This window comes from Ovis canadensis, chromosome 15, assembly GCF_042477335.2.
Source record: "Ovis canadensis isolate MfBH-ARS-UI-01 breed Bighorn chromosome 15, ARS-UI_OviCan_v2, whole genome shotgun sequence".
NCBI lineage: Eukaryota > Metazoa > Chordata > Mammalia > Artiodactyla > Bovidae > Ovis > Ovis canadensis.
The window spans coordinates 69,207,525-69,220,028 of NC_091259.1; the positions used below are offsets into that span (position 1 = coordinate 69,207,525).

Consider the following 12,504-nt stretch of genomic DNA (forward strand, 5'->3'; position numbering starts at 1 on the left):
CCTCCCAGCTTCAGAGTCTTTTCCAATGAGTCAATTCTTTGCATGAGGTGGCCAAAGTATTGGAATTTCAGCTTCAGCATCAGTCCTTCCAATGAACACCCAGGACTGATCTACTCTTTACTGAGTACTTACTACTTTTAGCCACATTATCTCATTTAATCCTCACAACAAACCTCTGAAGGCAATACTATTATTATCTCTGTTTCACAGAGGAAGAAACTAGGGTGCAGAGATTAACTTCAAGTTTTCACATAACCAGTAAGAGGCAGAATCTGGATTCAAACCTATGAGTCTGATCCCAGAGTTTATGCTCTTAACCACTATGCTAACATAGTTTATATTTATGCTATATTGGTTTTACACGAAATAAATATATTACCTTCTAAAAACAGCAAGAAACAAACCTATTGTAGATATACATCTTTAGAACCCCAGAGAATGTGGCATAATAGCTGGTGCTTAGTTTCTCTAAGAGGCGTTCTTACCCTCAGAGAGTTTACAATCCAATCAGGAAACTAGAATACACATCTAAAGTGTATAACAATACTCTGTAGGATAGGATAAGTACAAAAGAGGAGTACACCCAGGACTGCTCTGAAAATTGAGAGAAGGTAATTTCTAAGGATCGGGCTATCATAAAAGACTTGATGGAAGAGATAGGTCTTAAAGAAGGAGTAAAACTGATAGGAAGAAAAGAGGTATGGTGTTATAAGCAAGGAGACCCATCCAAATAAAATTATGAAGTACCGAGAAAATATTCAATTGTTTAATTGCTTCATGTATGCAGGTACTAGGTGATGAAGCTGGAAAACTGGGATCATATTGGGGAGGAATGCTGGACCTTATCCCCTAGACCTGTGATTGATAAAGTAGTCACTAGTAAGATGTGGCTGTTGAGCACTTGAAAAGTGGCAAGTCCAAACTGAGATGAGTTGTATAGGTAAAATACACACCAGCCTTTGAAGACTTAGTATGAAGAAAAGAATGTAAAATATCTCATTAATATTTTTTTGTATTGTTTACATTTTGAAATGAGGATACTCTGGATACACTGGTAAATAAATATATTATTAAAATCCCTTTCACCTGTTTCTTTTTATTTTTCTAATATGGCTATTAGGAGATTTAAAATCACCTGTGTGGTTTTCATTGTGGCTTACACTGTATTTACATTGAACAGTAGTGCTCTAAAAAATGAAAAAAATGAAGGAAGACTAATGAGTAAGGATTTCTCAAGTGTTTTAAAAAGTGGATTCTGGTATAAATAAACAGATAAGTTCATATTGTAGGACAACCGATCTGTCTTTTCAATGAACTAAGGCAAAAACGAAAAAAAAAGGTAGTAGTGAAGTATTGGGACTGCTATAGCTTAAAAGATATTTAAGAGACAGAATAAACAAATGCAATATGTATATTCTGGATTCTGACTCAAGCAAACCAACTATAAAAATAAAATTCAGAGACAACTAGGGAAATGTAAACAAGCACTAGATTTGGATAACATCAATGAATTATTGGTAATTTTTGAGGTTTAATGACTTAATGGAGATGAAATTAAAAGTTGCAAACTAAAGTATGCTTTACAGATGTAAAATAAAATATGTTATTATGAAATGACAGAACACTTGGGATTTGGTGGGGACAAAAAAGTATACCTCTTTCTATATCAAAAAATAAATACAAGAAAATTGAGATACTGTGATTAGAATTTTCAGAATTTTGTTCAAAAAGGCAGTAAAAGAGATAATACACTAATGCGATCATAAATCAAAATAAAGTGCTCTTTCTATAAAAACTGAAGGGTTGAGTATAATTATCTATACAAAGGACTATGCAGTGGAAAAAGGTAGTTTGAGGGCTAGAGAAATTCAAAGCAGTGCCATTCTGATAGTACTGTATAAGAAGGTCTTCAGAATAACACAGTTCTGTCATTTTAGGTATACTTCAGGCCACACAGCAGAGAAGGCAATGGCAACCCACTCAAGTACTCTTGCCTGGAAAATCCCATGGACGGAGGAGCCTGGTGGGCTGCAGTCTATGGGGTCGCTAAGAGCCAGACACGACTGAGTGACTTCACTTTCACTTTTCACTTTCATGCATTGGAGAAGGAAATGGCAACCCACTCCAGTGTTCTTGCCTGGAGAATCCCAGGGATGGGGGAGCCTGGTGGGCTGCCATCTATGGGGTCGCACAGAGTCAGACATGCCTGAAGCGACTGAGAAACAGCAGCAGCAGCAGCAGCAGGGCTACACAGAATGTTGGAACCAGTCATGAAAACCAGATCTTCTGACTTAGTATTTATATAAAAGTGATTGTGTCTACCTTTAAACATGACAAGTCCTATGAAGAAACTAAACTATACTTTTCCTTTTAAACTTTTCTGTATCATACAGTTATTCAGTTACTAGTTCAGTTCAGTCGCTCAGTCGTATCGGACTCTTTGCGACCCCATGAATCGCAGCACGCCAGGCCTCCCTGACCATCACCATCTCCCAGAGTTCACTCAGACTCACGTACATCGAGTCCGTGATGCCATCCAGCCATCTCATCCTCGGTCGTCCCCTTCTCCTCCTGCCCCCAATCTCTCCCAGCATCAGAGTCTTTTCCAATGAGTCAACTCTTTGCATGAGGTGGCCAAAGTACTCGAGCTTCAGCTTCAGCATCATTCCTTCCAAAGAAATCCCAGGGTTGATCTCCTTCAGAATGGACTGGTTGGATCTCCTTGCAGTCCAAGGGACCCTCAAGAGTCTTCTCCAACACCACAGTTCAAACGCATCAATTCTTCGGCACTCAGCCTTCTTCACAGTCCAACTCTCACATCCATACATGACCACAGGAAAAACCATAGCCTTCACTAGGCGGAGCTTAGTCGGCAAAGTAATGTCTCTGCTTTTGAATATACTATCTAGGTTGGTCATAACTTTTCTTCCAAGGAATAAGCATCTTTTAATTTCATGGCTGCAGTCACCATCTGCGGTGATTTTGGAGCCCAGAAAAATAAAGTCTGACACTGTTTCCACTGTTTCCCCATCTATTTCCCATGAAGTGATGGGACTAGATGCCATGATCTTCGTTTTCTGAATGTTGAGCTTTAAGCCAACTTTTTCACTCTCCTCTTTCACTTTCATCAAGAGGCTCTTTAGTTCCTCTTCACTTTCTTCCATAAAGGTGGTGTCATCTGCATATCTGAGGTTATTGATTATTCTCCCGGCAATCTTGATTCTAGCTTGTGCTTCTTCCAGCCCAGCGTTTCTCATAATGTACTCTGCATATAAGTTAAATAAGCAGGGTGACAATATACAGCCCTGACATACTCCTTTTCCTATCTGGAACCAGTCTGTTGTTCCATGTCCAGTTCTAACTGTTGCTTCCTGACCTCCATACAGATTTCTCAAGAGGCAGGTTAGGTGGTCTGGTATTCCCATCTCTTGAAGAATTTTCCACAGTTTATTGTGATCCACACAGTTAAAGGCTTTGGCATAGTCAATAAAGCAGAAATAGATGTTTTTCTGGAACTCTCTTGCTTTTTCCATGATCCAGCGGATGTTGGCAATTTGATCTCTGGTTCCTCTGCCTTTTCTAAAACCAGCTTGAACAGCAGGGAGTTCACGGTTCACATATTGCTGAAGTCTGGCTTGGAGAATTTTGAGCATTACTTTACTAACATGTGAGATGAGTGCAATTGTGAGGTAGTTTGAGCATTCTTTTGCATTGCCTTTCTTTGCAAATGGAATGAAAACTGAACTTTTCCAGTCCTGTGGCCACTGCTGAGTTTTCCAAATTTGTTGGCATATTGAATGCAGCACTTTCACAGCATCATCTTTCAGGATTTGAAATAGCTCAACTGGAATTCCATCACTTCCACTAGCTTTGTTCGTAGTGATGTTTTCTAAGGCCCACTTGACTTCACTTTCCAAGGTGTCTGGCTCTAGATTAGTGATCACATCATCATGATTATCTGGGTCGTGAAGATCTTTTTTGTACAGTTCTTCCGTGTATTCTTGCCACCTCTTCTTAATATCTTCTGCTTCTCTTAGGTCCAGACCATTTCTGTCCTTTATCGAGCCCATCCTTGCATGAAATGCTCCCTTGGTATCTCTAATTTTCTTGAAGAGATCTCTAGTCTTTCCCATTTTGTTGTTTTCCTCTATTTCTTTGCATTGATCGCTGAAGAAGGCTTTCTTATCTCTTCTTGCTAATCTTTGGAACTCTGCATTCAGATGCTTATATCTTTCCTTTTCTCCTTTGCTTTTCACCTCTTCTTTTCACAGCTATTTGTAAGGCCTGTCCAGACAGCCATTGTGCTTTTTTGCATTTCTTTTCCATGGAGATGGTCTTGATCCCTGTCTCCTGTACAATGTCATGAACCTCATTCTATAGTTCATCAGGCACTCTATCTATCAGATCTAGACCCTTAAATCTACTTCTCACTTCCACTGTATAATCATAAGGGATTTGATTTAGGTCATACCTGAATGGTCTAGCGGTTTTCCCTATTTTCTTCAATTTGAGTCTGATTTTGGTAATAAGGAGTTCATGATCTGAGCCACAGTCAGCTCCTGGTCTTGTTTTTGTTGACTGTATAGAGCTTCTCCATCTTTGGCTGCAAAGAATATAATCAATCTGATTTCTGTGTTGACCATCTGGTGATGTCCATGTGTAGAGTCTTCTCTTGTGTTGTTGGAAGAGGGTGTTTGCTATGACCAGTGCATTTTCTTGGCAAAACTCTATTAGTCTTTGCCCTGCTTCATTCCGCATTCCAAGGCCAAATTTGCCTGTTACTCCAGGTGTTTCTTGACTTTCTACTTTTGCAATCTAGTCCCCTATAATGAAAAGGACATCTTTTGGGGGTGTTAGTTCTAAAAGATCCTGTAGGTCTTCATAAAACCATTCAACTTCAGTTTCCTCAGTGTTACTGGTTGGGGCATAGACTTGGATAACTGTGATATTGAATGGTTTGCCATGGAGACAAACAGAGATCATTCTGTCATTTTTGAGATTACATTCAAGTATTGCATTTCAGACTCTGTTGTTGACCATGATGGCTACTCCATTTCTTCTGAGGGATTCCTGCCCGCAGTAGGAGATATAATGGTCATCTGAGTTAAATTCACCCATTCCAGTCTATTTTAGTTCACTGATTCCTAGAATGTCGATGTTCACCCTTGCCATCTCTTGTTTGACCACTTCCAATTTGCCTTGATTCATGGACCTGACATTCCAAGTTCCTATGCAATATTGCTCTTTACAGCATCAGATCTTGCTTCTATCACCAGTCACATCCACAACTGGGTATTGTTTTTGCTTTGGCTCCATCCCTTCATTCTTTCTGGAGTTATTTCTCCACTGATCTCCAGTAGCATATTGGGCACCTAATGACCTGGGGAGTTCCTCTTTTGGTATCCTATCATTTTGCCTTTCCATACTGTTCATGGGGTTCTCAAGGCAAGAATACTGAAGTGGCTTGCCATTCCCTTCTCCAGTGGACCACATTCTGGACCACATTCAGTTATAGTTCGGTGAAAGTCGCTCAATCATGTGCAACTCTTTGTGACCCCAGGGACTCTAGCCTGCCAGACTCCTCTGTCAACGGAATTCTCTAGGCAAGAACACTGGCGTGGATAAGCTAATTCCTTCTCCAGGGGATCTTCCTCACCCAGGGATCAAACCCCGGTTCCCTGTATCGCAGATCCATTCTTTACCAGCTCAGCTACCAGGGAACCATCATTTAATAACTGACCATATCAAAATATCTTTTTCAGTGTGCTTAGGGTTTGTGTCGACTGCTTCTCAAATGAATATTTGGTAGATTTAAAAAAGTGAAAATAAATCTAAGGAGTAACATCAACAAAACTACTTAATATTTCCAAGTGAAATTTATATCATTCTGTGGAGAATGAAGATGCAGTTTTGACCTCCAGGTAAAATGCAAGAAAGAATATCCAATGTTATTGAGTCCAAGCTTGCCACACAACAGGCACCAATCCAGGAGATGAGAGGTTGAGGCAAGGAAGAGACTATAATGTGGGAGCCAGCTGATGGAGAAGATGGTAGGCTAGCGCCTCAAAATAACCACTTTACAGGGTCTGGATGCCAGGTTCTTTTATAGATCAGACATAGGGGAAGGTGAGGAAAAAGTTAAAAAAGCCATTAATATTGCAAACATCTCACAGAATGGCAAGCTGAAGGCAGGGGATTTGTTAATTTCTTCCTTTCTGCCAGCTATGGGTGGACAGGGTTCTGAACAAAGGCACTCTAGTTTAACAGTCAGGCAGAGGGGCAGGATTCTTTAAGCCTGGCCATTCTGTATGATTATAACAGAAGCAGCGAAAACAAGTCAAAGAAACAGTACCAACATGGAATCAGGATTTGCTTCTCTGCAACAAATCTAAGGTAAGCAGCAGAGAGATTTGACAGTAAAAGCAAAGAACAGAACGAATGACAGGGAGAGGAAAGTGCTCATTTGGAGTACCCAATAACTATCTCAAAGTGAGCATTTTATTTTGCTTTTTTTGTGAGCTTGAACGATGTCACAGTTGCCCTGAGAATAGGAAGACTTGCTAAGAGTGTGAAAGTGAAGTCGCTCAGTCGTGTCCGACTCTTTGCCACCCCATGGACTGTAGCCTACCAGGCTTCTCCGTCCATGGGATTTGCCAGGCAAGAATACTGGAGTGGGTTACCATTTCCTTCTCCAGGGGATCTTCCCAACCCAGGGATCGAACCTGGGTCTCCCGCATTGGAGGCAGGCGCTTTAACCTCTGAGCCACCAGGGAAGCCCATAAGAGTGTGAAAGGACTTTGAAAAGTTTTCATTTTTCAAGTCAGTTTCTAAAATCTAAAAGAAATAAGTTGAACATCTCTTCAAAAAAAATAATATTAAAACTGAAAAACTTTGGGCTTCCCTGGTAGCTCGCTGGTAAAGAATCTGCCAGCAATGCAGGAGACCCCAGTTTGATTCCAGGGTTGGGCAGATTAGGTAGACTAATCTGCTAAAATATTCTTGGGCTTCCTTGGTGTCTCAGATGGTAAAAAATCCGCCTGCAATATGGGAGACCTGGGTCCAATCCCTTGGTTGGGAAGATCCCCTTGAAAAGGATATGGCAACCCACTAAAGTAAAATCTAAAAGAAATAATTAAGTTGAACATCTCTTTCAAAAAAAAGAAAAGAAAAACTTTTTACTCAGCATAGGTTTTTGTTCTCTTAGTTTTGGAATGAGAACATTCCAAAGGAAGTCTAGGGAGAAGGGTGGAATCAGTTCTTGTCACCCTTCTCATCGACCTCCACCCGCTCTAATCCCAATTGTACCCCCACCGTAGCCCCCAACCCCTCATCCCCCGTCATAGTACTGCAGTCGTCAAGCGAGAAAGGACAGGGAGCTGCAGCGGGTAGGTTATGTAGGGGACGTTTTGAGGAAGGCGGAGGAAGCTTGGAGGCGGGTGCTGGGGGTACTCGCTGAGGAAGAGGAGAGAAACGACAGTCTGGGAGCCAGGACAAGAGTGAGTTAGAACAAGGCGAAGGAAACCTTTTCCTACCGCGCCCGCACTTACTGTTGGTAAACTCCTGAGGCAGAGGCGAATGGGTTACCATAGCGACCGCGTCAGGAGGGCGGAGCGGCGCTTCCGATCGGTGCCTCCGCCATTGTGGCTCGGCTGGAAACTTGTCCGCGTTAGGTCAGTGACTTCCGGCGGAAGCAGAAACCGGTTCCGAGGTTTGGCAGACGGCAGGCCAGGAGTGGGCTCTAGTGGCTTTACTGTCGGTAAGTTTGCGATCGAGTGGAACCAGGAGAGGGTACGAAGTCTGTGGCTGGGCGATACAGGGCACTGTGAGTGCAGTGGATTTCCGAGTCCCAGTTTTGAGGAAGCCCCGGATGTCTCGTTGAGTTTGCCGCTATGGGAAGAAGTTGCCTGGTTCTGGGGCTCCTGGCGGTTCTCTTCGGTTCGGAAGGGCTGTCACGTCTTCCCTTGAAGAGTTTCAGGAGCTCTTTGCGAGATCTGAGCGCCTGTCCAGTAACTGAAGGACTGTTGCTCTCCACCTTCCAGTGCTGACTGGCTGTTTGGCGTGTTATTCTTTGAAGATAACCTGAAAAACAACAAGTGAACTGGAGACATTAAGAGGGAATGCTCCCAAATTGATTTTAATTCCTCGTTTTGCTTTTAAAGAATATTTACTCATTTTATAAACACTTATTAAACTCTAGTATGTTTAGTGAGTACCTACTGTGTGTCGCTTTTACCAAGAGACTAGCAGAAACACCTTTCTTAGAGGGCCATCCACCGCTCGGGTTTATTATCGAATTCTTTTTTTTTTTTCTTAAGCTGTTGTATATTCGTTACTTTAATATAGAAGCGTATATCATGAAACATCTAACAGATTTTTCCACACTTGTCTGTATACTTAAACGTGAAATTCTTGGGGCGTTTCAAATGTAAATATTTGCTTCTTCTTGCATTATTATGATGGCTTAGTATTACAGAACTTAGGGAAGCTGTACCTAGTTATTTCCCAGGTATACGCGAACTGTAATGAATTGTCGTCGATATTTCTATTCAGCTGATCTGAAAAGGACCACTTCTTGTTCAAGGTATGATGGCATTTGAGCAGATACCAAAAAAGGATTGGTACAGCATTCTGGGAGCAGACCCATCTGCAAGTGTGTCAGACCTAAAACAAAAGTATCAAAAACTCATTTTAACGGTAAGTCTTTTGTTTTCGATTCTGTATTGCAGGGGGAAAATCAGGTTTTATGTGACCAGAAATACAGGTTTCTGTACAATGAATATATAATATCAAAGCAGGAATCAAAAGTATTAATTTGGTTAATTGAAAGTTTCAGTAATATTGTAAAAGAAGTTGATTTGAGATGGGATTGCATATTGATTTGGACCATATCTGAGTCATGTTGGTTGGTTTAAAATCCTGATTCTACCACTAACTAACCTTGGGAATTTGGGCAAGTTATTTTCCCCTATATGTTCCTTGTGTTGGCTAAAGTCATGTTCCATTCTTTGTGAGCATGGACTGTAGCTCGCCAGGCTCCTCTGTCCATGGAATTTTCCAGGCAAGAAATACTGGGGTGGGTTGCCATTTCCTTCTCCAGAGGATCTTCCCCACCCAGGGATCAAACCTGCGTCTCCTGCATTGGCAGACAGATTCTTTACCACTGAGTGACCTCAAGTTGTATTAAATGAAATAATCCATGTGAATTTCCTTGAAGTGTGTCATGTAGTAAGGGACATTAGCATCCAGTCAACACTAGCTGCTGCTGCTGCTAAGTCACTTCAGTCATGTCCGACTCTGTGAGACCCCATAGACAGCAGCCCACCAGGCTACCCGTCCCTGGGATTCTCCAGGCAAGAACACTGGAGTGGATTGCCATTTCCTTCTCCAATGCATGAAAGTAAAAAGTGAAAGTGGAGTCGCTCAGTTGTGTCCAACTCTTAGCGACCCCATGGACTGCAGCCTACCAGGCTCCTCCGTCCATGGGATTTTCCAGGCAAGAGTACTGGAGTGGGGTGCCTTTGCCTTCTCTATCAACACTAGCTACATGTGGCTATTGTGCACCTGAAACTTCGCTAGTTGAAAATGAGGTGTTCTATAAGTATAAAACAGACATTGGGTTTTGAAGGCTTAGTACAGAAAAATAATATAAAATAATCTAAAATTTTTATGTTTATTAAATATTGAAGTGACAGTGTTTTGGATATATTGGCCGTTTTACATATTTTATACATATACAGTAAGTACACTATCAGAATTGCCGGGCTTCCCTGGTGGCTTACACCTAGATTTGATACCTGGGTTGGGAAGATCCCCTGGAGAAGGGAATGGCAGTCCACTCCAGTATTCTTGCCTGGAGAATTCCATGGACAGATGAGCCTGGCAGGCTACAGTTCATGGGGTCGCATATACCCTAAATGTATTATCAAAATTGACTTCATCCATCTTCTTTGTAAACATTACCTATATGGCTTGCATTTATAGTTTACATTATATCTTTATTGAATAATACTGATCTAGGCCAGTTAAAGACTTGTTTTTCACTGATTTCATTCCGTTGTGAAATGGGTTGTGGTTTTTATAAAGAGATAGTATCTTTCTAAACTACCATATTAATTTTTTCTGCTTATATTATGAGGTTTCTTAAGGAAATCAGTAACTATTATCATCTCCAGTTAACTCAGTTTACAGAAAGAGTAGAGGATCATTACTTATATAACATGGGTTGTTCCTCAAGTTTTTATTAGATCTGTGAGATTTTGCTGTAACAGTGTGAAACAGTAGATATTTCACTGTCAAGAATGTATTATTATCCCTGCTCTAGGTAATAAGTTGAGCTAAATGATGTTAAGGTTTCTTTTGTCTCAGGACTTTTAAGATTTCTGTCAGTAAAATCAAGTAGACTTTTTGGAAAAATTTTTTAGTACTGTATCATTCTTGTGCCTCAGCTAACAGAGATATGAGGCTGGAGAAGTACACTGGCTTTAGATCATGCACAGCCTTGTAAGCCATTTGGCATTTAATTTGACAAGAAGTTATTTGCACTTAGTACAGTAATATCTGTCAAACGTCAAACAAAGTGAATGAACCGTTTTGCGTCCCCTCTAGTAACATATCCAGAATTCCAGTTGCTCTACATCTTCCCTGTCATTTGATGCTATTAGTCTCTTTAAATTAATCTCTCAGGAGTTTTTCAGTTTTGCCACCATTGACATTTTGGGCAGGATAATTGTTCTGTGGGGTTATCCTGTGCATTGTTGGATGGTTTGCAGCATTCTAGATGCCAGTAACAACTGAAAATGTCTCCTGGTTGTAAAAATTGCAAACCTTCCTATCTCATTGAGATCCACTGCACTGCACATTCTCCTGTGTTCATGGTGATATCTAACTGTGGTTTTGTATTTTTCTCATGGCTGATGGTGTTAAGCTCATTTTTAATGTGATTTTAGCCGTTTGTATAATTTTTTTTCGTGAAGTCTCTTTTGAAAAAATTACATATTTCCTTGATCTTGTATATATATAAGTGTGTGTATTTTCTCCTAGTCTGTGGCTTGCCAGCTTGTTTTCCTAATGGTATTTTTCGAGGAGAAGTTTTTTGTTTTGGTGAACTGTAATTTATCAGATTTTTGTTTTACGATTAGTGCTTTCTATGTCTTCTCTAGGAAGATCATGAAAATAATCTATGTTTTCTTCTAGAAGATATGTAGTTTGCTTTTACCTTTGTATGCGTGCGTGCTCAGTCGTGTCCAAGTCTCTGCGACCCCATGAACTAGAGCCCGCCAGGCTCCTCCAGCCGTGGAGTTTTCCAGGCAGGAATACTGGAGTGGGTTGCCATTTCCTATTCCAGGGGATCTTTCCGATCCAGAGATCAAACCCACATCTCTTGTATCTCCTACATTGGCAGACGGATTCTTTCCTACTGTGCTGCCCGGGAATTGTGTATCCTGTGATATAGGAAGTCATGTTTTTGGTTTTCCCTCAGTAAGGATATCCAGTGTTCATCATTTGTTGAAAAGATTTTCCTCTCTCCATTGGATTGTCTTTGCAAGATGGATCTATTTTTGGACTATATTCTGTTTAATATATTTGTTTATCCTTTTACTAATACTTTTGTGTGGATTACTATAGGTTCACAATCAGTTTTAAAGTCACCGAAAGTTAAATAATCTTATTCTACTTTTAAATTTTATTTTGGTTAATTTAGATTGCTTGCATGTACCATCTGAGCCACATGGAAGGCTCAGTGTTTAAATTTAGTATGGTTATTCCAGCTCCAAAAATAATTGGGAAATAACTGCAGTTTCTCTCTTGTCTGAAAAAGATTGTATAAGATTGCTATTGTTAATTATTTAAATGTTTAATATAATTTACTAGGGAATTAAACTGGGCCTGAACTTTTCTTTGTGGGAAGTTTTACAGTTATGTGTTAATTTTTAGAGGCTATACGGCTGCTGAGAGTTTCTTTCTATTTTCTGTTTTGTCAGCATAGGTGAATTATACTTTTTCAAGAATTTGTCCATTTCATTTAAGAAGTCTAACATACTTGAGGGCTTCCCTGGTGGCTCAGAGGGTCAAGAGTCTCCCTGCAATGTGGGAGACCCAGGTTTCATCCCTGGGTCAGGAAGATCTCCTGGAGAAGGAAATGGCAACCCACTCCAAAATGTTCATACTATTGCCTTATTAGTCCTTTATTGCTATAGATTATGTAGTTATGTTTTCCCTTTGATTCTTTATATTGGTAATTTGTGTTTTCTATTTATTTTTTCCTAATGAGGCTCGCTAGAGTTTTTTCTATTTCTTTAATCTTGTTTGCCAAGAAGAAACTTTTACTTTGTTGACATTTTTATACTGTTTGTTCATTTCTCTTCACTTGATTTCTGTTTTTAATTTTATAATATCCTTTCTTCTACTTATTTGCTTTTATTTTCCTGGTTCATTAATGTAGAACCATTCATTATTGAATGTACACCTGTCTTCTTACATTCTTAACATAGTCACTTAAAGCTA

At 40.2% G+C, this 12,504-nt stretch overlaps 2 protein-coding genes and 1 non-coding gene across 5 annotated transcripts in view; 1 reads left to right on the forward strand and 2 right to left on the reverse strand.

Annotated features, from left to right (window-relative positions):
- Positions 1-8,079, reverse strand: part of DCDC1 (doublecortin domain containing 1) — a 482,101-nt gene extending 474,022 nt beyond the window's left edge. The window contains exon 1 of one of the 2 annotated variants that reach the window (XM_069554647.1): positions 7,548-7,692. The gene's annotated coding sequence lies outside the window, so the exon portion shown is untranslated. Of the gene's footprint in view, positions 1-7,547 lie in introns of both variants that reach the window. The other variant, XM_069554648.1, reaches the window with a different exon arrangement.
- TRNAW-CCA (transfer RNA tryptophan (anticodon CCA)) lies at positions 6,702-6,773 on the reverse strand. The gene has a single exon. It is a non-coding gene; the product is annotated as a tRNA-Trp (tRNA).
- DNAJC24 (DnaJ heat shock protein family (Hsp40) member C24) overlaps positions 7,666-12,504 on the forward strand; it is a 72,748-nt gene continuing 67,909 nt past the window's right edge. Inside the window, exons 1-2 of one of the 2 annotated variants that reach the window (XM_069554667.1) lie at positions 7,666-7,756; positions 8,582-8,694. In XM_069554667.1, the coding sequence (XP_069410768.1) occupies positions 8,584-8,694 (111 nt within the window). In that variant the 5' untranslated portion in view covers positions 7,666-7,756; positions 8,582-8,583. Of the gene's footprint in view, positions 7,757-8,550; positions 8,695-12,504 lie in introns of both variants that reach the window. The other variant, XM_069554668.1, reaches the window with a different exon arrangement.